This window comes from Ammospiza nelsoni, chromosome 2, assembly GCF_027579445.1.
Source record: "Ammospiza nelsoni isolate bAmmNel1 chromosome 2, bAmmNel1.pri, whole genome shotgun sequence".
In the NCBI taxonomy this organism is placed as follows: domain Eukaryota; kingdom Metazoa; phylum Chordata; class Aves; order Passeriformes; family Passerellidae; genus Ammospiza; species Ammospiza nelsoni.
In genome coordinates this window covers 106215936-106241725 of record NC_080634.1, presented here as the reverse complement: position 1 = coordinate 106241725, position 25790 = coordinate 106215936, and the positions used below count along the sequence as shown (strand labels likewise).

Below are 25790 nucleotides of genomic sequence, written 5' to 3'. Positions count from 1 at the left end.
ATTTCATGATGACAAAGTTATGTTCCAATTAATCACATTCTTTTCATAAATCCATACTAAAATAGGCCAAAACCAGTACTGCCAGTTCAGATCCAGTTTACTTGTGGTTTTTTTGGGGGGATTTAAGAAAACATGTAGTAATATCAGAAATGACAAATTCAAGTCAGTCAATACTGCCATCCTAATTACAAAGTGTAATACTTTGGAATCCTAAAATCAAGAACCATAAAAACAAAGAAATACAGTTTTTTGTTGGTAACAGTTGTCTAAACAAAACAAACTGTGCAGAAAAGGTACTAAGTCTTCCAAGAAGAGTTTGCTTGCTTTTAATTCTTGTACTTGAACAATCATTGCAGTCTTTTGTTACTCAGAAAAACTGTATGAATTAATGAAAATAAGCAATATTTTATTTCAATACCAGATTTATGGTTTGTGTGTTACACTGGGGCTGGTTTGACTGATATTAAACAGATATGTCTGAAACACAAAGTAACATAAATTAGACATGCCATGAGACATGTAAAATTAATTTCTACTAAAAAGTGGATAATGAAACCCACTTCTATGCCAATTCTTTTACACTTTTAATGGTGATAGTGACTAGTATTTTAGTAAGAGGGTAAAATTCAATAAAAGGTACAAGGACAGCCATACAACTCCAGATAGTGTTTGCACAGCTTCCAATTCCACTGTGAAAATACACCCCCTCCAAAATGGAAATAGGCACTTCATCTTTAAAAATGAAGCACTCTTTTGTTCTTCAGTCATCATCAACAGTTGGCTTGATTGTCACTCCTCTTCTGATCTGACCCCAACCAATTAAACTGAAATAAAAAAAGAAAAGGTTTGTATTGTTTTTACCAGTAGTCAGAAATATCCTGTATAAGTCAACATCCTTCTGTCCTTCTTATGCCTTCAGTTCTTACAGTTTGAATTTTCTACACTTGTCTCCCACCCAAAACATTCTACAAGAACAAACCTGCTTAGTGGAAACACAGAATAGAAAAGGGTGAAGGACAGAGGACATTTGTGACCAGCCAAGTGTGCACTCCTGAACAGAAGCTGAAAATCTGAAAATATTGTAACTTATGTTGTACTGTTGGATGGTAAATCTATGCACAGCTTGATCTCTTTCACCTGTGTCTGAGGTGTTGCATTACTTTCAAAGAGAAATAACAATTCAGTAAGATTACAAACAGCTGTAACTCTCAATGATAGCCTGTGATGGTAACTCAGCTCTCAGATGAGTGCTGCTATTTATATTCAGCAAAATGAAGGCCTTTTTAATAGGCCACTATTGCCTCAGGAAAATATATTTGCAAAAAAAAAATTCAGAATACATCCATTTCCACAGTCAGCAGGCATTTCATATTATTAGTAAAACTGTGTTCAAAACCTTTCCAGTTCCTGGTGAGAAACCACACACGCATCTCAATTTACCTTGCAGTAGAGCCTGTCTTGGACACCAGAAAAGAAACTGAAGTTTTTCAGAGCAGCACTTCCCACTTTTTAGTACCATAACCATAGGTCATAACTTGACCATCTTTGAATTCAGTGATCCTTGGAATCACTGCTGTATCCCATTTGCTGTTTAACCTCTCTCTATTCCTCTGTATATTTCCTTTTTACTTTACATCTCTTTTTAGTCTTGCTTTATGATCTTCCTTCTGTATTTTCAGTACTCCATTGTCTCAGGCTGCAAGTTCCTTTTCACAGTACCAACTGTACATAATCTTTACTGTAATTAGGTTTTACTATGCAGGTTTTCCCAGTTTGCCTTCTTTCCCTTTTCTCAACTTTCAGTTTCCTTATATTGTCTTTATCTTTTTAATACAGCATAGGAATCAGCTTTCAATAACTATCTTTACAGGAGGCTGCCACTCTGTGCCCACCTCATAATCCAGAGACAGGTGGGCTTTTGGGCAAAATTTAGTCAAGTTTTTTTAACTGGGAAAGAATCTACAGAAGCAACAAAAGATACATTATTATTTGCACAGGCTATCAGTCTACAGCTTAAAAAAAGGGAAAAAACCCCATAATTTCTGACATAGTTTCTCCTCTTCCTTCTGCTTTACCTGACTTAATTTGGGTCCTGCCTTTTTTTTTTCCTCCTGTTCAAGACATGTTATCTTTTGCCTTGGGTTTTTTTCAGAGAATAGTCTCTTCCCTAATTTGTCATTTTGCTCTGAGACAGCAAGCACTAAATTCCTGCCTACATTTTCTTGTCATCTGAAAAAGAAACATGCATCCATGGATATTTAAAACTTGGTTCCTTTCCATACAGTACAGACTTCTTGTAAAAATGGCTGTGCTTTCATACTACAAGAGCTGTGCAAAGCCAACAAATCAAAAAAACTCTTATATTCTTATCAATCCAGACATATGAGACCTGTGACAGGTACAGTATGTGTAATCACCTAAACAGAGTCTGGCACTGCAATAAAGCAATTCTGTTCATCATTTTCAGCCTCCAGATGCTTCTGCTTCTTTATATTTGTAATTTGAATAAGTCAATCCAGTTGCTACTTTATTCTTTCCTCTGTGCTTGTAGAATATAAAACATTCAAACATCCCTCCTCTGTTCCCCTGTTGTTATTTCCAGGCTGCACTAGAAATCACATGCAGCTCCATAGCTAGAAACCCACTGAGGTGTGCATAAAGATGGCTATTTGGCTTAACATGGTGAGAATTTCCCAACCCCTCTGCCAAGATTCCCTACTGAGTTCAATTTACAGCTTGGCAGTTTGGGCAACAAGCACAAACCTCAGGTGTTTCCTTGGCTGTTAACTAATAGATGCCCTCCCAATTGTGGTGTTTGTTTAAAAAAGGGCTAGCAATGAAATGAGGCACTCCACAACCATGATGCCAATCTGTCAGGAGAATCCAGAAGAATTTTTAAAACAGACACACACTTACCTATTCTAGTACAAAGCCAGATCCATGTATTTTTTGTTAACAATGTAGCAAGCAGGTACCCTACCAACCTCACACCAACTTACCGCCAATGCTTCTCAACTCTTCGACTCAGAGCAATTTTTTCTCCCACTTCTGTGCACACAGGGTTAGTTAGCACAATCTTCCCCAAATCAGCCTTTACAGCACTGACTCTCCCTCCAGTAGATAAGGATCCAATGTTTACCATTAGAACTTCATTCTTCGATAATTTTTGCACCTGAAGACAGACATACAACACTCTGAAACCTAAGCTTTAGTACTAAAAACAAACAGCACAGACAGTACCAAGTTATCTTCTGTTACCTTCTTGCCACAAAAAAAGATACAGCTGAGAAATACTATAAATACACACACACAAATTAGGGGCAGCAGTGTCAGCAGACAAAAGTTCTCTATGCAAAAGGACAAATACATAAAGATGTTGTACGTGTAGTTCTGAGGTTCTTGGTATGATGTACTTTCTTGGGATCGATCTATATTTTCTATAAACTATGCTGATGATTTCATATAATATATTAAAACCACAAACAGTAAGATATATTGTTACAACCTGTGATGTTATACAGATTATTTACTAGGATAGTGTATTTTCATTTCCATTATGCCTACATAAAAAAACATAAAGAACCCCACAAAATAATTAATTTCACAGGAAAAGAGAGTGCTGAAGCACTTTACTCACTGTTGCATGAAGCAGTTTATAATTTTAAATGCTAACAGGGGAAATTATGATCTTTTAGTTGATTTGTGTAAAACAGATCATGTTACACAAGTTTGTCCTGTGCCTCAAGTTCAGTTTTTTCCAACCAGAGTATTTCAAAAATATTTAAACTTAAAAAAATTCTTCAGTGAAAAAAAATCTAAAAAAAGCATGTCAGTAGGAAGTCGATCAGTACCACTATAAAACTAATTATTGCACAATGAATAGGATGATAGAAAAAGAAAACAACTACCAGCATGCTTAGAAAAACACATAACATGACACAAATACTTTATGCTGCTTTAAACTAGTGAGATGAATTTGTACTCCTCTGAAAACCACTCTATAGTATTAAACAAGCAGATAAGTTTTGTGACAAGTTTATATCAACACTGAGACAAAACACCTCCATATGATCACAGCAATATATTCACTAATGAAAATTAGCACAGGAAGCAAAATCAGTGCAAACAAAGGCAGGGGCACAGACCTTGGCAGCTTTCTTGTCTCCCTCAGTGCGCACGCCCAGGAGCCGCCTCAGCAGGAAGTAGGAGATCTCCAGCTCTGTAAATATTTCTGGCAGGGCCCCAACTGCACCAAGAACCTGGCCCACCATGCGGTCAGCCCGGCACAACGTGGGGTCAATCTTTGTGCCAACACCTACAGACAACAGGAGAGGCAGAAGGAGTAACTGAATTCATCATTTCTAATCATTTCTATGTGCTAAAACATTTGAAGATGCTCTTAAAAAACCCCAGAGAATGTACTGGGAATTCCCTACTGCCTGGGTACACTTTCAGAATGTCAGCAAGACTGTGAGCTCTGTCTAAACAGATGGAGAAATATTCTGCTGTTAAAGCTGGTACAGTTTACAGTGCAAGCTGGTCTGCACTGGCCAGTGACATTCAGGAAAATTATTTCATTCTTAAATACCCATTTTTCACACCAACCCTGTCTCTCTCTACATATATGAATTATCTAAAAATGCTAAAAGTGGTATTGTTGTTAATTACACTGAAATTCATTGCTGAATGAAACCAAGTGTTTTCAATAAGCATGAAGAAATGAATCTTTTCATAAGACAATATTCTTACCTATAAGGCCTCCTGGAGCAGCATACTGTAGATCATTGTGTTCAGCAAAGAGTGACACAATTTTGGAAAAGATTGGCTTGCACATGAGCTTGCCTTCACTGTCCTTGGACACAATACCAGGCCTCACCTCAATTTCCTGGCCCACCTAATGACAAAAGTGAAAAAGGGTTTAACTGGTTATTTCACAGGAACACAAAGCTGACTAGTCACAGATAAGACTTACATATCCCAAGATCTATTTTTTATAAGTCCTTGGTTCTGGGCTACTGCAGAACTTGTAGGATTTCTGTTGTACTGTTTCATGCAAATTGAACAAGACTTACAGCAAATGTAACATCTGATTTTCTTTTCAATACAATTTGTAAAACTGCTTTAGCAACAGATCTTTATCAGCAATAATTCCAACAATTAAATTTCAGTTTAATTTTTAAACACTGTATTTCATTTAGAAATATTTCAGCTTTGAGAAAAATTGAGTTAATTGACTCAATCAGTGTAACTGATTGACATCAGTACACTGCAAACCAGAGAAAGTACAAGCTGTATAAATGTTCAAAGATATAGTTTGCTCGCCAGCCTAACAAAGCAATTGTTTTAAAGTTTCTGTCTATTACTAGCAAGCAAGCAAAATAAAAAAATCAAAATATACAGAACACTTAAATGGGGAAGTGGGACGTGTGAGAGCCCATACACACTTCTAAAGTGCTTTTAAAGTTCTTTTGCTCTCCTCTTCCTGACTATAATTCAGCAAGTGGTAGGACACAAATAGCTCCTTCCATTTTTGTGAGGGACTAAATCTGTTAGCATTATTAGCAAACGTTAAGACTACAAAAATATATTTAAAAAATTAAAACCAGTGCTTCTTGTTCTGGTATTTTAAAGCTGTGAAGTAAAAATGAAGTACACACAGAAAGAATAAGTGCAATGTGACTGAATTAAAGTTTAAAAAAATCAATTACATAGACACATTCTGTAGCAAGTGTGGAAAAACTCTACTCATTGTCATTACAAATTTCAGTCAAGAAAGAGAAAAGTTTACCTTTAAAACACCCTTTAGAATACTGCCACCAGCAACACCTCCCTTAAGGTCATCAACTTCACAGCCAGGCTTGTTGACATCAAAAGATCTAATTACTGAAAAGAAGAGATCATAACCAGGTTTATATTTACTATCAGATTTTTAAACAATGTCTTTCTTCAGCAACTTTGACTGCATTTGTTCTTATGAAAGGATACACATATTTATAAATATTACAAAACCAGATCAATATTTTATTCCCAATTTTTAGACAGACAGTTAATTTTGTTCTCAAAACCATTTTAACTACTCATATATATGTTTCAAAAGACTTTTTCTGCATAGCAGAAAGTAACTTAAAGATCTGAAAAAGAAGGCAATGATCAACCATTTTACAAAACCCCTTTAATATTCACAATGTTAATTGTGAATACCAGAACTTTGTTTTAATGTACTCATAGCTGAACACTGTAACCTTGATGTAATTTTTATGGTCAATTTTTATGCATTTATGCAATGTAGGACTCCCTTGGATTATTGGAAAAAAAAAGGCAAGCAAATGAATTCCTTGTAGGAACTGCATTTCATGCTGGACAAGAACTGAAACTTTGACAATTACAATCAGGAAACAGGAGACTAATACAAAAGATTTAACCAAGCTACCCAAAAATTTTCCATGGAAATAAGTGAATTATCAAATTCATCAGCTTGCCAATATTTTGTTCAATCAAAACTAAATTCATAACAACTAAAGGGATGTTTTTAAGATAGACATATTTCTCACTTTTATTGCATTTTAGTGCTGTCATATGCACAGAATATACACAAAACCAACTAACACTGAACAAACAATACAGCTCTCAGAAGACATGCAAGTTTTAAAAAAGAGCATCCTAAATACTCCTTTTAAACCCACCTGTGTTTGGGCACTCAGCATGTGCTATTCTAAGTGCAGACACATTCAGAAAATGTTTGGCCACCAACACCCAGGCCTGACTCTTACGTACCAATGAGCCTCGGCTCAGATGTGAAGTCTCGCAAAGGGACCGGGATTTTCTTCACTATGTACTCACAAACCACCTCTATGTTGTACTTCAGCTGTGCTGAGATTGGAATTATTGGAGCTCCTTCTGCAACTGTGCCTAAAACAAAGTGAAGTTCAACATTTAACTTTAATATGACCAAGTGTTCTGTCCTTGTTAAAAATACGAATTGATTTCATGGCATGGTCTATGTGTATTTCCCAAAGCAACATCAGAGCATCTATCCCTCCCTTCAACATTTTAGCTCACACAGCCACAGCTACTTTTTGAGGCATTCTGAAAGTGTGGAAGATAATCTTCCATTCTAAGGGAGAATTCACTTCCTACACTGTGATCAGCAATATTTCAAAGATTTCCTAAGAGAGGTCAATATCTCAGTATTGGATACAGCAGCGTTAATTTTAGTCAGGTTTCATTATGACAAACTAAATTTCCTGTTAATTTAATGATTTATGTTTTTCAAATTTTGCAATACAAATACATATTTTAGAAAAATGCTTATTTTACAAAAGAATGCATTTAGTAATCCAGGTTTGTTAGACAATCATTAGTTTTAATTATGTCTATGTTCCTTGTGATAACTCCAGTTTTCAAACTCCAAATTTATATGTCAAGCCACTCTGACAGAGTTATGTACAGCTTCTGAAAGGCAACAATTATGAATTACAGGGAAAAAAAAATAACAAAACAGGAAAAAAGGAAAAGAAAGACCCACTGGCAACCCACTGGCAATCTAGCTCTGCAGCTTGTCACATACCCCACCTACTGCAGATAAACACGGAAAACAATGGAAGCTCCAGGGAAAGATAAAACTCAAATCACTCTAAAGGTGAGCAGACCTTTAGAGAGTAAGATAACACTGCCCAAACTGGATTTGCACAGACAGATGAAAGAGCAATCTTTTGTCATTAGTTAAAAAAATTAATATATTTAAACCTACAATGTGCCCCTAACAAGTACAGCCTCCTTCTCTCCTGCACAGCAGTAAAACCACAGTGAAATCCCTACCAAAGAAGCACTCCAGGAAGAAATCACAAATCCACTGAAAGCTACTATGTAAGAGTGACTGATGTTAGTTTTACATCTCCAGCTCTGACCCAGAGCCATAACACTGCTGTATGCAAGCAGGCTGAAAGAACCACAACCCCCATGGTCTAATTTCCACATTAGCAGACCATGTACACCTGCATTGCCCAAGATAAGCTTTTCTATCAAATACAGAAAACCACTATGTCCATGTCTCAACACTGAATTTCCACCACTCATTGGATTTCTGCTCATGAAAACTTACCTTGTACAAATGCAAGAATCTGTTCATACTGTTCTTTAGCCTGGCTCTCTTTCACCAAGTCAATCTTATTCTGTAGAATCAAAATGTGCTTCAGTTTCATGATTTCTATAGCAGCTAGATGTTCTGAGGTCTGAGGTTGAGGGCATGACTCATTACCAGCTGAAAGAAGAAAAGTGAGTGGAATACGGAAACTATAAAGATAGATAAAACTGCTACAGTTAGGATATCTACTTCCATCTACTATCAATATGTAAAAAAATGTAAAAAAAGAAAAGACAGTTGTCTCTCAGTAATCTACATGTGAATCACCAAGTCAGTAAGCACCTCTTCTCCCCTGTAGCTGCTGGCTGTAGCCTCCACACAATGCAGGATGAGAGGCTGCCACAGAGGTTCCCCCATTCTGCCTGCTCCCACTAGGAACACCCACCCAAAATATCCAAAGATACCCACACCTAACTTGGCTTACTCCATCCTTTAGCTCTTCAGATATCTCAGAGCTGACTGTAGCTTAAAACACAAATTACCTTTCAAGAAGTATCTTAATATTTTCTTATCAGTAAAGTCATAAAAATACCAAGATCCCCAAACTCTGCTATAATTCAATCAAGTATGTGAATAGGGCTGCTATCAGCATGGTTTAGACTTCAGCTAAGAAGCCATCATTGGCTGATGTGTTATTATGGTGGTTAATCTGCCTGAAGTTTGGTCTATCACACTTTCTGGAGATAAACAGGCAGAAGCAATGATAGCTCATCATCTATCTCAGACTTTAAATTACAATATCTGAAGCAGCTGACATATCCTATCAAGGTAAGGTAATTGGTATGTGTTGTGGTGTGCTGTAATGTCCCATTTTGGCCTTCCAGGTCACTTCCCCAGGTGTGCCTATACCTCTCTCCCTTCCCCCTTGCCCCCATGCTGGTGAGTCCTGTCAATCAGGCTTAACATTCCAGCAAGGCCTCGTGTGGTTGGTCAAGTTCAAAGGATGCCCCTCAGGCCTGGGGGTCATTGGCCTGACTGGGTGTCATCTTCCCCCGAGACCCTGCCCCTCTCACCTGGTTGGTGGCTCACCTGTACCTCCCCTCCCCCTGTCCCTGAGCTTAAAAGGTGATCAGACCACGCGGCCGGGATTCTGTTGGAGCAGTTGCTCACATTCAGACCTCTGTAACCATGGAATAAACCTCTGGATTTAAACCCTCCAGCAGAATCCATCTCTTTTTCTCTTCACCACCGCCAGAAGCCGTTCCTCCTGAGGTAAACGGAGTTCCTAACAAGCCTGGACTTGTTCAGTGCCCAGCTGCAATCTCCAGCAAGCCAAGGTATCTCTGGGGTGATACACCGCAGTTGCTGCCTTTGGCCCAGCAGCGAGGGTCAGACTGGCCCAGGCACAATCTAACTGGTAATATTGGGATTCATATTCCAATAGGTATGTATCACTACAGAACACTAGAATGTTCTACAGACAGAAAAATCCATTCTACTCACTTTCTGTTGCTTGCAAATCAGAACAAAAGTTGTCTGGATTATATTAAATCTCCTGTTCTTAAATGTTGCCTATATTTATCTGGGCTACTGTTGGTACTGTTGTTTGTGAACTCTACTGCATGGCAAAGACTACATGCATATTTAAAGGAAACTGAACCTTCAGAGAAACTCAAAATGCAGCTGATCTGTTTCCACAAAGTGATAAAATTTTACAGTACTGTATGACAAGAGGGTTTTACATTACCTATCTCCTATCAATGGGGCCAGCTAACAGACTAGTGGGTATGGATAGCTGTGTTTAAAACAAACCAGCTTGTTACAGTACAGTACCATTGTAGCACCACTTTAACACATCTCAAAAGCATTCACTTGTTTACACTGTTCACCACATCCCAGATTTTAAAGCCCACATAAAGCTGCCTCATGCTACTACAAAACAGAGCTCTGCATTTGGGGAGCAATCATTACCTATCAAGAGCAAAGCTGCATCCATTACTGCTGCACCGTTCAGCATGGTAGCCATCAAAATATCGTGGCCAGGGCAATCCACAAAAGAGACATGCCTGTTGCAGGAGAAGGTGAAAGAGAGATCCTAAAGCCCATTATCAGCAATTCCTCTGACTGATTTATGTCAGTGATTAGCCAGACACAGAAGTTAAAAGTATCCTTAAAATAGTACTTTCAAAAAAGTTCTGAAAGAACACAAATGCTACTGAACAGCTACTGAATACTTTTTCTGAGTTTTCAGATTTAATTCCACATGTCCACATTAAGTACCTCTTTAATATTTCACCAATTTACTCTAAACTAGATTAAATGCACCAGGATAAAAGCCCAAAATCAAACCAACCCACCACCAGTAACCCAAACCTCAACACACCACATGGGATTTCTCTCAACTCTTTTAACAGGCACCTCCCATTCCTCATTTTTAGGAAACTATGCATCTTTAATAATATGGTTATAAGTGCACTTCAAAGATTTGTCTACAGACATGATGTTACATTTCCAACCTTATGGTTTTATTGTGCAGACCAAGACAGTTGATTCACTACATTCTTGTGAACCTATCTAGTGAAGAATCCTTGTTCTTAGTGGCAGGCCACCAAAAAGCAAGGGACTAATTTGGTGTTTTGCTGATGATGTTAGGAATCTCCTACAAGCAAGTAACCAGTAGGATAAAAAATGCAAAGCTTTTAACCAGTTTTTTCACAATGACTGCCTGCCTGTCGCACTCCAACAGAAATTAATCTCAGTACAAGTGCTCTGCTGGGAATCTGAGAAAGGGACACATGGTTACACCACATGTATTGTGTCATAAACACAAACCAAGGATCTGGTACAAGTCTTCATGACTACTCTCATTTGAGCAATTGTTGTGCAGACCCACATCACCACTGCATAAAGACAGTGCTATGCTTTATCAGAAATCAAGTAAATAAAGAACACCTGGCCTCCAGTGAGAGGCCTGATCTCACAATTAAGCATCAGGCTTTCATATATTCATTTAAAAAGCTTTGGAAACTCTGCCCTTAGGAAGGAAAAGTTCAACAAAGATCACCCTTCCAAAAGAGATTTTAAAGATGTGTTTGTGAGGTCCACATTGGTTCTCAATCTGCCTGGTTTAAAATGTACCTCTATTAATAGCAGAAATATTTAACTTCAAAGTCCTGCAAGTAGCTGAGGGCAGCAGACACAGCTGTGCTGCACCATGGAGTGCTCACCACCACCAATGAATTGAGATTAGACAATGCCTTAGCCCAGGGTGCCCCATCTAAGAATGTGCAGTGTGCCAGAACCCGTTCAGCTCACAGCTCAATCCTGTTCTCATACAAAGGCAAGTAAACAGCATTTATTGCAGTAATTTAAAGCAGTTACCTGACTAGTTTAAAGTTCCCTTTGGTGCCAGGAATATCTGTAGGGAACTCATCTGGGGTGCTACTTCCACAGGACCGGTAGCACTCTGGTCGAGAGCAGCTTGGGTCATCCAGCTTGTAAATCTGGGATTTTTTTAAATTGAAAAAAGGTTTAATTCCTCAAGGGTTAGTTACCTGTAATCTTACATCCCCATGAAATATATTAGTAACAGAGATGCTACAATTACAGTGATGACTCACCTTTGCATTAGCATAACCCAGCTTGATTGTGATATTTCTTTCCAGTTCATTTTTAAATCTGACAGTGTGAACTCCAGATATAGCTTTGACTACTGTTGACTTTCCATGGGCTACATGACCAATTGTGCCTGTGTTGTAAAAAGAAATGTTTGTTAATAAACTAGTTTAATTTTGTGGAATGCTCCACTGCAACCAATACACAATTACCCCAAATTCTTCACAGCCAGTAAGTCCATATGGTATACATATGGAATTTGTAATATTTTTTGTTTAAACAAACAAGACCTGAAATTATGCTCCCAATGGACTGATTTTTGCATTTTAATGAAGCCCATTTCAATCCTTTATTTCAAAGGTAAAATAAATTCTGCTTTAGCAACTATTCCCCATGCCATTCAACTGTGCTGAAGTAAAATTGGTGCTTTTCAAGTCAAAAGGGCTGGACAAGTCCCTAAAACTACTATGTAACTGTTTCTGCACAAATTTCTTGAAAGTGTTACCACATAGGCACCATCTGCTACTGCATGAGCATCAATAAGAGTCACCTTAATGCACCCCTCTTTTTTATAAGGTTTTTTTTACCTATATTAATTGTTGCTTGTCTGCTGATGACTTCTGGTGAGAGAGGCGTCAGCTTGGTAACATCCTGTATGAGGGAGATTTTAGAATTTATTCAACTTGTATAGAAATGTTTGCAATATTAAAAATTTAGAAACTTGAAAATTAACTGATAGTTCTATTTAGTAAAATCCAGTTATATTATGTGCATTCCAGTCTTTTAAGTGTGTGAAATATGTGGGTAAAAGTGAACCAAGTCCTGCTTGTGAATCAGTACAGGCTTCAATTCAAAACCCATCAGTCTTGGCTACAAAGTGTTAAAGATGGGAGTAAACAAAACGAGAAATCTCAAAAGAAGCTTTTAACAAAACACCCCAAGCCCCTACCTATCCCTGAACCTAAGTTACACATAACAGACAAATCCATTTTCAACAGTCTACATGACAAACTGCACTAATATTTTATAAACAAAGCTTTGTCAATAAACAGTTGTTTAATTGGTGTAAGGTTCCATTACAGCCAATACTTAATTACAACTAACCTTTGGAGTCACTGGGTCCAGAGATTTCATTAGCACCATGGCTTTTAATTCTTTTTAATGACTGGTTTTTTCCTCAGATACTGTTATTGCTGCTTTAGGCACCAGATAAAAATTCTGCTGTCCTAAACAGTCTGTTGTGGGAACTTATTGGTAGCCACTGGCAACACAAAAACCTCACAAATACATTCTGTATAGATAAAGAAACAACTCTGAAAGAGTTGTTTAGGTTTTTTAAAGCTGTTTGACCAAATAATGGACAAGTGTTGAAATGCACTGAAATGTTCCTCTGTAAAGCTAATATCCATCCCACATTGAATTCATATGGATGAGCCACTCAGTTCAAGCAAAGATTCATGATGCCAGAAGAGTCCTCGGTGCAGGACAAAATTTAAGATACAAATAAAACATTGAATCACATATTGTTTACACTGTCACATGAAGCTCTGTGCAAAATGATCAAACACATCTGTGTAAAAACGTAAGCTCAGTCATTCTGTTCTCAAGTAAAACATGAATAAAATGTCCATCTCCAATACAAAGCAAGTTTTGAACACCTAAGACACACAGATAAATTTATATTTCTCATATATCTAACTTAAAATTACTTCCCAGGGATGGGAATGTGACCTGCAGATGGCACCATGTGGCCGGGTGACCAGAATTTCAGCGTGATGCAATTCCTGCCACCAGGAGAACTCTTCCTGGTGCACAAATCATGCACGCATGGAGGTTTTGCCTCAAGCCTGGTACAACGCTAGTGCTCAGCAAGAAGCTTCACTCAGCCACAAGCACTCAAGGGCCGGCAGAACAGGCCTTAAAGAGAATTCCTGCTGATGTTCCAGCCAGTCTCTATCTGCACCTTTTCCAACTGGGAAATGCCATGGTCAACAATGACAGGAAGAAAAGAAACTATCTGAAATAACTAACATGCTCACAGTAGGGAATTCCTGTGCTCAAGCCCGAAAACCATTGAATATTATTATTGTAAAGACAAATTAGCTGCTCCAGTTTAAACACCGGGCACACAGCAGGATTTTTGACTATGTACATTATAACACACTTGCATGTGAAATATTATAGATACACTTAGAGTAGCGTGTAAGTGTAATAAGTGAGGAAGCCCAGGTGAGATATTTCATAGGCAAGGAGACCACTGCAACTGGCTGCAGTGGTAGCTAGAACTGGTATTTCTCGGTAGTTGTTAATAGTAGAGAAAATTTTCTTGGCAAACCAAGACAGGGCTGGTAGCAAACTCCTCGAGCTTGCTGTAATGAAACACCTCAAGGTTCCGCTTCGGAAAAACAGAAGTCTTCAATACCACAGAACAGGCCAAACTTTACATGAGGAAAACTGCAGCCACCAGTGAGCCACGAAGGCTTCAGCCGCGCCGGCGGGACACGGCGCCGCTGAGCCTCGCACCCACGGGCGGGAGAAGCGCCTCGCCCGGCGCCCCACACCCACCAGGGCCGGCAGGACCTGCTCCCCGTTCCCTGCCCTCGGTCCCCGCTCCCTGCCCGCGTTCCCTGCCCTCGGCCCCGTCCCCCGCCGCCCCGCGTGCTGACCGCGGCTTCCCGAGGCGCCGCCGCCTCCCGCGCCCCTCGGAGCGCATCGGCCACGGTGGGGCCCGGCAAAAGGCTCGGAGCCCCTCGGGCCGCAGCCCGAGCCCACCCGGCCGCCCCCGCCGAGCCCCGGGAGCCCGATGTGGCTCCGGGTCGCCCCGCGGGCGGCGCTCACCAAGGTGCCGAGATCCTGCCGGCTGAGGTGCGGCTGCCCCAGAGTCACTCCCGCCTCGTCCCCCGCCATCTTGGCCCGAGTAGGAAGTGAGGAGTCCCGCGCGGCCGCCTGACCGCCGGCTCCTCTCTGCACCGCCGCTGCCGGCCCGCAGCCTCCGGCCCACAGCGCGGCACCGGCCGGCCCGGGAGCGGACACCGAGCTCAAAGACAAACAGCGATCAGCGCCGGCGAGCCTCCACTGGCTCCGTGGCGGAGCGGCACGAGTCAGGCGAGTCACCGGGCAGCCCTGTAAAGGACCCCCGGGCGCCCTCACGCCGGGTGATGCAACCGGGGCCTGCGGCGGGGCCGCGCGGCGCGCGCGTGCACGGGGCGGGAGCGCGGCCGGCGGGAGCGCGGGCACGGCGCGGGCACGGCGCGGGCACGGCGCGCCTGCGGGAGCGCGCAGCTCGGCCCAGCCGGAGCCCGCCGGGACGGACGGCCCGAACACCCCGCCAGGAGCCGGCACAGGCCGCGCCGGTGAACAGCGCCGTGGCTGCGGGAACGGGACGGGCCCGGTGAAAGGCACACCGACCGCAGGAGGCTCAGGGGGCCGGGCTCAGGGTTTGTGGCTGTGCGGGTTTATTTGGGGTCTCCCGGGGGTGCGGTGCAGAAAGGCACTCGGGGGGAGGACTGAAGCACGGTGCCCGTGTATGTACCGAAAGGAGCGCATCGACCGCGGAGTCTGCTTGAACAGTAACGTGGTATAACCTGTGGTATAGCATGTGTTATACCTGTGTTATAACCTGTGGTATTTCCTGTGGTATAGCATGTGTTTTAACCTGTATTACAGCATGTGTTATACCTGTGTTATAACTTGTATTATAACCTGTGGTATAGCATGTGTTATACCTGTATTATAACCTGTGTTATAACCTGTTATAACCTCTGCTGGCTAGCGGCATGAGGAGATCTTTCTAATTTCGGCCCTTTTTCTTGTTGCTGTCTTTGTAGACTGGGCGACAGATATTATTGTTAGGGAAAGCATGTGGATGTGAGAGCTGCCCCAGCATAAGAACAACCTGAATGTTTTGTATGAAACAGGTAAAAATCCCACCAAACACTTGCTGTTTCCAGACTTGGATATGACAGAAATGCTTTTTAAATTGAATAAAATCCCTAATTCAGTGATGAGAGCCAGTTTAGAGGTTCACCAGGGAGTAAAGGCCAAATTCCCAACCCTTCCCTGTGGGAAATCAAGCTTCTTCATGGGAGCCTCTTACAAGCACAGAAATGTTGTTGATAGTATTTCCTCCGTGGTCAGGGATGCAGGTTTCAATGCAGGTAACCAGTTATCTCAAATTCCTGTGTGTTGTGCCAGCAGCAGCGGCTTTGTCTGTTGGAAAACACGTTTGTTCTCAGACTTAGCCTGGTTTGCAGGTCAAAAAAGCAGGTTTGGGGCAGACAACCACGTGACTGCAATGTGATGATGGAAATCTGTGTGAAACTAGTGTGCCTGGTTTAACAATGTTTGTGACCTCCCACTTTCACCAATGCTACTATTTCCATGCTTTCCTGATCAAAAGCTAGAAGTGAGTTTTGCTTGATATACCTAGAGCAAACACACTGCCACTGTTCTTGATCTGAGGAAATTAACAGAAACACATTGTAAGAAACCTTCCAATATCTATGAAGGTGTTGCCAATGACAAAATGTATTTTGTCTTGCAACCCTATCATGTCATACATTGATTTGGAAAATAAATGTTCATATCCAATCTTCTATCAGGCCACATGTTGTTTTCAATTTTGTATTAAATATCTCACTGCTGGGAAAAACAACTGAGATGCACGAGGTGCAGTGGGAACATGATGCAATACTTGGTTGTAGTTGCCTCCATGTTCACACATGTATAATCCCTCTTTTATGAAAATGAACTGAAAATACTGGACTTAGTTAATTATTGCATAATTTAAACAGCTAAGTAGTTACTTAGCTGTTTAAATTATGCAATAAATGCAGTGCAGTGTGTGTAAAATCATGGAAATAGTTTTTGTCACATTTGAAATAGTCTTTAAAAAGGACTTAATCCTTGCCAAACACCCTGTCAGAAATATGAAAAAATACACAAACTGTTGCTTCTATTTTAATAATGAGTTTGTACATTTTACATATTCTGAAGTACTCTTGCTATTTAGATTCACTTATCTGGAAATGTTTGTAGTATAAAGAAAACCCAGAAAAGTCTAAAGTCTGCAAATGTCCAATTATTGTAGGATCATAGGTTTAAGTTCTAAGGGACATCAAAGACCATTGAGTTCAAATCTTCCTGCCATGGGCAGAAACACCTTTCACTATCCCAGGTTGCTCAGAGCCCCTTCCAGCCTGGCTTTGAACACTTCCAGGGATGTGGCATCCACAGCTTCTCTGGAAACCCGTGCCAGTGCTTCACCACTCTCACAGGAAAGAATTTCTTCCTAGCGCTAATCTAAACCTGCCCTCTTTCAATTTAAAGTTATTCTCCCTTGTTCTGTTACTACATACCCTTATAAAAAGTCCATTTTCAGGCCTTATTTTGAGCCCCCTTTAAGCACCAAAAGCATCTATAAGGTTTCCTCAGAGCCTTCTCTTGTCCAGGCTGAACAACACCAACTAAAATAGGTAAGAACATTTCTAGGAGTTGACATTATGTCATATGTCAATATATATGTATTGGACATTTATATATGAATTAAATCAAGTTTAAACTAGTATAACTAGTGTATTAATATAGCTCAAAAAATATATCCATAATTTTATTCATTGCAATAGTCTCATTTAAGCCAGTGGTAACAGCTTAGCCACTGACTTTGTAGAGATGCCTAAATCAGAGGGGTCAACCCAAATCTCAATTTAAATTCATATTCAGTAAGGTAATCTTGATACCAGTGGTTATTGTCAGAGGCCTAAATGTAATTATTTAATTTTATTCAGGAGACTAGAACTGAGACACTATTAACATATTTTGATTTTTTGATAGAAGCAAATTGTTCCCCTTCTATGTGAAGGGGAAGGGAACGGGAGGGGTTTGTTGTGCTTTGAAATGTTGAGCTGTTTTAAATGTCAAAGCTGTTGTGGTTTTGCTTTGTGGCTAGGTTTGAGGTCCTCTTCTGTGACAGTGTGTAGGAGAGACCTGAAGATCATCTCACACCTCAGCTTGACACAAACTGCAGACAGCAAAATGACAGTCAGGTAAAACATGAAAGTCTTGCTTAGCTTTTTCCACCCTGGCTGACCTGTGAAGGTCAAAAGCCTGAGGGGTGCAGAAGGATGCATGAAGTTTTGCTTGTATCATTTCTGTATCTGATAAACTTGGTTTCTACTCATTTTTCTTTGTTGAAGCATTTGATATGGGTGGGTACATGCTTGCTGCAGCAGGAGATGTCCCTTATGGAAAAGGGAGGGAATGCCTCTCCTTTGAGGCATAGGTGGCAGGAACACCTGGTGCCTTGGAAGGGTCAGTCCATAAAGGCTGGTTTTTTCACCAGAAGTGCACAAATAACAGGTTTTAAAACAGTAGCTGGGGAGATGAGGCAGATTTACTGCACGAGTGAATGAGATGGAACAGTAAGGAGTGGCAAAGGCCTGGCCATTGGGATGAAGGAGAGAATGGGAAGCTGATTGTAGCAGAGGGAGCAGTAGGTGGGCAGGTGAGCAGAGTGGGAATAGCATTGGGAAGTCCTTGTGAGGCACTACATGGAATAGCTGGAATAGCTGGTTCATTGTGTGAAGCCCTGAAAGGTGGGAAAGACATTCAGCTTGGGGGTGGCAGGTATAGAGAAGGTACACTTGTTTTGTAAATCAAGAATGGGAAGGGGGTGGTAACGAGAGTCTGAAAATAGGCTGTGAAAGGGATGTGAACAGCAGTAAATTGGGAGAGGACGGCAGCCTGTGGCCTACTGTTTATAGCAGTGAGTGACATGGAAGGGTAGCAAATGGTTTGCGGGTGGTAGTGGCAAACCAAAGGTCCACGTAGGTTAGTTCATCTCTTACAATAAAATCTGAGCTTGCCAGGCAAAGGCAAAATAGCGAAAGCTAAGGGGTGATGTTTGTGCTAAGGCAGAGCCCTGCTCACCCCGTTCAGGGCAGTGCTCCCTGTGTGCAGTGTGTTCGCTGCTCAGGGGCGGCTCGGATGCCCCGGTGCCCACGCGGGCTGGGATCAGCTGGGATCAGCCCGCAGCACCTGGGCTGCCCGGTGTCCGGGGAGGAGCCCAGCTGGCACCGAGCGGGGATTGCTGCAGCCCGGGGCGGGATGCAGCGCTACACCGGGCAGCTGCCGTGGCAAACCGGGAGCTGCCGTAGCCTCGGAGGAATTGGCCGCAGCCCGGAGGCAGCGAGTGGGAGAGAGCAGCGCAACTCGGACCCTCTGCAAGCGGACCCGTGTGGATGCGCGTCCTCGCGGGCCGGACCCAGATGATGCTTCTCGGTGTCGCTGTCTCCAGCCGCGCTCCTCGGGGCGTGCCCGGGCTCCGGCCTCTGGCTGAGCCCGCACGGGGCGGTGCCGGTGCCGGGATGCCTGTACTGGGTGCCGGTGCCGCTGCTCGGCCCGGGCCCGCCCGCGCGGCTCAGGTGCGGCGGAAGTGACGGCCGGCGCGGTGCTGCCGGGGGAACATGGCGCCCGCGGCCGCGCGGGGCAGCGCGGAAGGTAAACAAGCGTGAGGGCGGCGGGGACCCCGGGGCGAGGCCGGGCCGGGAGCGCCGGTGCCCGGGCGCCGCGGCGGGGGCGGCTCCCGCCTCCCCCCCGAGCGCGGACGGCGGGGAGGAGGGAGCCCAGGATCCCCCCTTCTTCCTCCGCCTCCTTCTCCTCCTCCTCCCGGCTTCGCCTCAGCCATTGCCCCTCTCCGCAGCCCCCCGGCGCCTCCCTCCGCCGCCCCCGGCTGCATGGTACACGGAGCCAGGGCCCCTCTCCGCCGCTCCAGCGGGAGGAGCCGCGTCCTCAGCGCCGCCGCTGCCGAGAGGTGGGTGAAGGATCCCCCGGGCCCTCCCGCCGCCGTCGCCCGCCCCATGGAGGGCGGCCCGGGCGCTCTCCTGGCCCTCAGGGACCCTCCTCCCCGGGCTGGGGCCGGCGGGCCGGCGGCCGGCAGGCGGGGAGCGGGCGGGCTGCGGCGGGGATCGGGCGGGCACAGTGAATGCCTGGCGGCTCCGGGACGGCCGCAGCCCCGCCGGGCCCCTCGGGTTCCTGCGGACGCTCGTGGCGGACCCCGGGCCTGGCAGCCCCGCTTGGGGGGAGCTCGGCCTGCGAGCTCTGCTCCCAGCGGAGCGGGGCTCAGCGTGCCAGCACACAGCTGAACGAAGTAGGTCATCCGAGTTCCTGCCCCGAAAATGGCCATTTTACCTGGCCCCCCTCCCCCCCTCGATCGTAGCTGATCGTGAAAAAAGTATCCGTGATCTGTACGAGTAGAGCTAGGCAGGGTTGGTACTGGAGCTTGGATCCGTTTGGTAAATGCTGGAACATCACTTAAAAATTTAAAGTTCTTGCCTTTTTATTGTTTGGGGTTTGGGGTTTTTTCTTCTCCTTTAGAAGAGGAATTACTGGATAAAAGGACAGAACTACTGCAGTCTGGCGTCCTGTGGACTTGTTATGTAAACTTACCTGTAGAATAACCCAGCTCTTCCACCACCATTGCCCCAGATCACATTCAGACCCCCTGAGCCTACCACCATGCACCAACATACTTCCTGTGTTTTCTATTCAATCACCTAGAAAACCTGTTTAATTTCTACCACATGTCCTATAAACTTTCCCACTGACACTCATCTCCTTTCACTTTCCATAATTATACCCTGTGGCTGCTTTGGATCTGCACATGTGTTGATTTACCTTTCAGCAGGCAGAGCACAGCAGATAACCATTGGGCTCACACTGGAGACATCAGACCTTTTTCATTCATCTAGCTGCCAGCTTGGGGGATATGTGTAGAAATGAAATATGTTTGAGATTTCTGTGTTTCTGACAAGTGAGTTTGACGCTTGCCAGTGAGGTTAAAACCTTGTGTGTCTCGAACAAAGGGCACAATTCATGTCATTTCTCAGAAGATGCTCACAGTACTTACTAAGTTAGCAATAAGACACAGATAAAAAGACAAATGGAGGGGGTAATTTAGCAATTCTCATTTAAATTTAAAATATTTTTACTAATGTAGTTTGAATATTACTTCTTGTTGTTTTCAATCTTATTATACTAAAATATTATAAGTCAGAAAAGATAGGATTTTTTTGTAAGTAACAAATACTTAGCTTGCTACTTTTCTGTATAAACTACACTATAATTTTCTTCATAAAAATCTTTACAGTGAGAGAATCAGGCTTTATTCATACCTTTTTCTTGCATTTGAAAAGATTAATCTTTCTATAAGACACAAATATATATATATATATATATATATATAAAAGAAGCACTGATATCATTCAGGATAGAGCAGTCCTGTCCACTTTGAGAGCAATGGCAAATCTGTAGTTTTCAACACTACTAATTATTTAACTTTTAGATATTAGTAATGTAAGTATTTCCAGTTAAAGATAATTCTCATTTTGGTGGAGATATCAACTGTTTTATACAGGGCACCTGTTCTGGTATCAGTGCAGTCGGAAGAGCATTGAGCTGAGCTTGCTCTGTGTTTGGGAGCAGGTTTTCTGTGCAGGTGTTGTGATGCAGTGACCCTTCAGACAGATGGTTCAAGCTACCTTAGTGTCTGTGAAGTGCAGTTGCAGGTTCTGGCACACAGAGTGAGGAATAACCATGCTGAGCCCAGGCACAATCCAGGCTGAGTTTTAGCAGCTTTGCTTGTAACTGCTTCTGATGCTTCTGCCACAGCAGTGGTGACCACAGTGACACCAAGTGCCGCTGTTGCTGTGTGCTGGTTCAGGTTGCTCCCAGCCAGCAGCACAGGCAGAGATGGCCAGGGGAGCTGTCCTGGCCAGCTCTGTGTCCCTAAGGAATGCAGTGTGGGCAGCTTGCAGTTCTGGCAGTCTGCTTCCTCTGCCTGGCAGGGGTTGGTGAGCTCCTAACTTCTCCATTCTCAGGTAATCCACTGCTTTTGCAATTCTCAAGATGGATTGGATGAAGTGTTAAACATGAGCATACCCAACGTGTTGAAGATAAATTGTTTCCCAGATTTAGTGTACTAATGACGAAGGATTTCAGATAAAACACATGGAAACTGAATGTTTTGCTTTGTTCCCTACATTTGCAATTGTTGTAGCAATGGAAAACTTTGATAGCCACTGGTTATTGATCTATCCCACATGACATCACTCCTTCTGTTGCTGTTAGTGGGGGATTGTGATGAAAAATGGTGGACAAAATTTAATGGTTTTAGTTTTAAACCATGTAAACAAAGGTTTAATTTGGGGGATGAATTACTTATACTGTGTATGTTATAGTTGCATTCCTACTCAACACAGTACTCTGCAGTTGTGAATGTTTGCTAGTGTGTTCAAATACTTGTTGTGTTGTATTTTCATCTGTGTGTATAACATTTGACTATGGAGAAATGTCCTCTTCCTGCAGAAAAGCATGTTAACAAAAATAGGGTCAAAGAATTCTGCTCTAGGCAGCCTTTGCTGTGCACTCCACCAAATAAAGCATGCATAACGGCTTTAAAATTTACATTTAAGTGCTTGCATTTGGTGGATGGAAGAGATTATTATGCATTTTAAGCTCTATTTTAGTACTTTGTGTAACCAAAGCATGGTTCTGTGTGTCTGGTGAAATATCTTTATGGAGTAACTCAAAGATAATAGTGTTTTAGTATGTGAAAATTTGTGATTCAGCCTGTCCACAAAGATGATTTCTTAGAATATCTTCTATGGGATAGGTAAAATGAACAAGTACTCCATAATTAGTAAACAAAACAAATCTTGCTTGTTCTGTCTCAGCATCCCAAATGAGTTACTAAGGAACAGCAGTAAAGGAAAGCTGAAATTTCTCTTTGAGCTGGTGTGCTAGACTTGGTAAAGGACAATAAATTTCTGTCTCTAGAAAATGCATATAAGCTTACATATCATATAAAGTGCGTATTCAAAGGGCCCTTTTTCAGGTAGCCCTGCTTTTGGAGAGGTTTTAAATCCAGGAGGGCATGAGTCAAAAGCAGATATTGTATAGCTTGCTTCTCAATAGCCAGTGCATTTAGAGTCTGTTTCTTCTGCTTGTGACTAAGAGCCTCAGACCCCGAGGTCTGAGGAGGAAAGAAGGTTCTCCTTGTTTAGCAAGAAAAAGCAGTCTAGAGGAGGGCTGTCAGACTTTTATTACAGCTGCAGAATAAAGATGAGGAATCAGTGTTCCAAGTAAGTGCTTTTGCAGTTAGAGCACTGCAGAATCTAATGCATTATGTGCTTAAAGAGGAAAAAATGTAAGGAACAGCTAATAAGGTTAAATGTATTTCTCTTTTGGCTTTTCAGCAGAGTTTTACTTCCTGTGCTGCATTATCCTGATCAGCTCTAATAGGTGCAGAACAATAACAAATGTCAATGTACATTGCCCCCCACCTCCCCTTCATTGTTTATACATTGGAATTTTTTTGTTCCAGTTTTCCTATAGACCACTGCAGGCTCCATGTCTTCCATTGGATTACGTGTGCAGCTGTGATTTGCATGCATGAAGAAAATCTAACTGAATTTTCCATTTTTATTGAAAATATGAAAAAAAAAATGTTATGTATTGTCCTCTGGGAAATAAGTGCAGCATTTGAATAGTGCTCAGAATTACATCAAAGATTGCAAGTGTGTGTGTGGGAGGAATGGCATAGCTATGCTTTAGAAAAATTACTTGGTTTGAGAGTATTTTGTGTTGCTTTTTTAAATGTTTGAACTACCACATTGCTATTTGCTTTTGATGGAGCATGTTTGCTTTAGAAATGAAGATTTTTACCAATTAAGCATAATATGCATTTAATTATCTACTTTCCCAGTTTTTGTACTGTTTTAACCCCTTTGTGTATTTGCACTGGCAATGCATTTTTTTGATTTAAAGAAGAATTTATCTGCTGATAATGTGTATGGCTTTATGCCAAGAAAAGGATATTTACTCCTTTTATTTAATGCAGGGAGACAAGTAGTCCTTTTGCTTTTCACTCCTAGAATTCTGAAGCTTCTTTAGATGGTGTAAGGAGAAGTCTTAATGCTTTTGTGGCTTCCTAAGTAATCCATTAAATGCTCACTGCTGTTTAGGAGGAAAAATATGTTAATGTTGAAATCTGTAGATTTACTAAAAGTAATATCAGCAGGAATGAGAAAAGAAGGATTAAATTATTTAAACACCCACATTTTTAAAACATTCAGAAATAATTGTTTCCAAGTGTTGACCCCTTTGTTACTGTTATGGAGATTTGTGGCTGACTCAGTGTTTTAAATATTTTTAATAGAATATCCACTTGTAGTGAGATGTAAAAATTGCAGCCCTAAAGGGTGTTCCCTAAATACAGGTGGATTTTATTTCTCAGTATTTCAGTGATTGCTGCCTTGTTAGATTTAAAATTCATAGGACAGTAACATATACATGATTTTTTTTGTGTATGTATATTTGTCTTATTTTTATTCAATCAGAATTAAAAAGAAGGTGGCAGAAAAATCCCCACATCGTTGCAGTGTCTGTGCAAAAGCAACAGGATCACAGATTCACAGACTGGCTGAGGTCCTGAGGGACCTCTGGAGGTCATCTGTGCCACCTGCAGGGCCACCTAGAGCCAGTTGTCCAGGACACTCTGGTGCTGGTTTGGTTGGGGGTTTTTTGTTTTCTTTGTTTGTTTGGGGGTTGTTTGTTTTGGAATTGGAGTTTTTCTTTGATTCTGTTGAGTATTATTTCCTTGTTTTGCTCCTTAAAGGCAACACTGGAGGTGCATCTACCATGTCTCTCTGCTTAACTTCACTTCCAACGTTTTTCCTTTTGTTTCTTGAGGGTGCTGAAAGAGGCCTTTCTTTTAGGGCCATCTTGTGTACAAGTTAATTTGTCTCCTTTTTTTTGAGGAGTACCCATAATGTAATTACCTTTGTCAAGGTAAGGGCAAAGATCCTCCTGTGTTTGGAGCTTGCTGCTGTGGGTTTTCAGTGCTGTTCAGGTACACAGATGTGCACATACTCTTTTGAAGAGATCCCTTCAGTGGGATTACCTGTGGGATGGGAGATCCCATCATTTCCAGATGAATATACAGTTGCTTCTGTCACTTGGGGAATGTTGCTTCATTTTTTACTTTTCTCCCCTGATACATTGTTGTGTCATTTTGTTCTCATTGTCACATTTGCAGATTCCAACTGTCCTTTCCCATTTTTAATCCTGATCGTGGAACTGATGCTGAGCCAAGTCTTAGCTGGTCTCCTGAAGCTCTGTAACTTCCACAGTTGTACTGTCTGAGAGTCCTTGTGACCACTGAAGCTCTTGGCTCATTTCAGACAGCAGTGAGAGTTGCTTTAGGTCACTGTATGTTTTATGAAAATAAGTGGCCCATTTAAAGGCAAGTGATCATTAAATCTCTGAACAGGAAGGATGAGCTCAGCTATTATTTAACATCAGAGAGCTGGGCATGGGTGGAGAGGAGTTACAAGTACTCCAATGAAAGAAGGAAGTAAGCTGATACTGGTTCTTACTTTTTTATTTGATATCAGAAATCCAGTTAGAAAGCAAAATCCTGTAGCAAAGTCAGGCTTTATGCCTCCTCTTCAGTTGGGTGCTTCTTTCTGAGGTGGTAAAAATTCATGAAGTGGTTCTTTCCTCATCTGCTTTTGTGTAAGAGTTGGCAACAACAAAGAAATATATCTGATGGTATTTTTTCTTTCTGGTAGGCATTTGATGTTGAGGAATGAGAGACTCACAGTGTGAGGTTGCAGAGCAGTTTGCATGTTTCTCTTTGTCTTCAGTGACACTGAAGGGAAGGTGCTGTCTTGGATACTGGTGAGAAAGTGATTGGGTTGCCATCTTTGTTCTTTGCTCCTGCTCTTACTTCCAGGAATTTGAGTTCTGTGAGAACGCCTTAATTGTAAAGAGCACTCCCAGCATTGGCTTTATCGTGCCCAGAACCCATCATCAGCCTTCAGCAGTGTGGGAGTGCTGCTGAGGTGTGGCTGCAAACACCCATTCACCAGATCAGTTTTGCACAAAGGGTATCTCCAGTTTGGTTTTCCAGGATGTGTGCTGAGGAGTGAAGGAGAGGAGATGATTAACCATTGATGAGTCTAATAAAATGCATTCCTGTTACAATGGCAGCAGCCAGAATGTGGTGCTTGAGGAAGTGGGGGTGAGTGGAAAC

At 42.1% G+C, this 25790-nt stretch overlaps 2 protein-coding genes across 7 annotated transcripts in view; one reads left to right on the top strand and one right to left on the bottom strand.

Moving 5' to 3' along the window:
• Nucleotides 1–79: 79 nt before the first annotated feature.
• On the bottom strand, nucleotides 80–14678 carry EIF2S3 (eukaryotic translation initiation factor 2 subunit gamma). Its single transcript, XM_059466202.1, has 12 exons — nucleotides 14537–14678; nucleotides 12286–12349; nucleotides 11704–11831; nucleotides 11465–11586; nucleotides 10055–10149; nucleotides 8102–8260; nucleotides 6775–6909; nucleotides 5789–5883; nucleotides 4750–4894; nucleotides 4146–4315; nucleotides 3000–3172; nucleotides 80–824 (listed from the first exon to the last, which is right to left on the bottom strand). Exons 1-12 carry the CDS (start codon nucleotides 14603–14605, stop codon nucleotides 761–763), a joined length of 1419 nt encoding a protein of 472 aa, XP_059322185.1. The 5' UTR covers nucleotides 14606–14678; the 3' UTR covers nucleotides 80–760.
• Nucleotides 14679–14899: 221 nt separating this feature from the next.
• The window catches only part of KLHL15 (kelch like family member 15), a 28477-nt gene continuing 17586 nt past the window's right edge, over nucleotides 14900–25790 (top strand). For 3 of the 6 annotated variants that reach the window (XM_059491492.1, XM_059491484.1, XM_059491462.1), the window contains exons 1-3: nucleotides 14900–15135; nucleotides 15526–15615; nucleotides 17646–17742. The gene's annotated coding sequence lies outside the window, so the exon portion shown is untranslated. Of the gene's footprint in view, nucleotides 15136–15525; nucleotides 15616–17645; nucleotides 17743–19059; nucleotides 19196–19244; nucleotides 19509–25790 lie in introns of those variants that run through there. The other 3 variants (XM_059491477.1, XM_059491480.1, XM_059491469.1) reach the window with 3 other exon arrangements.

Coding starts and splice junctions, on each gene's coding strand:
- EIF2S3 (XM_059466202.1), bottom strand. CDS start 14,605: ATGGCGGGGGACGAGGCGGGAGTGACTCTGGGGCAGCCGCACCTCAGC. Junction 4,316..4,749: donor TGCTCCAGGAGGCCTTATAG/GTAAGAATATTG, acceptor TGTTGTCTGTAG/GTGTTGGCACAAAGATTGAC. Junction 825..2,999: donor AGAGTTGAGAAGCATTGGCG/GTAAGTTGGTGT, acceptor TTTTTATTTCAG/TTTAATTGGTTGGGGTCAGA.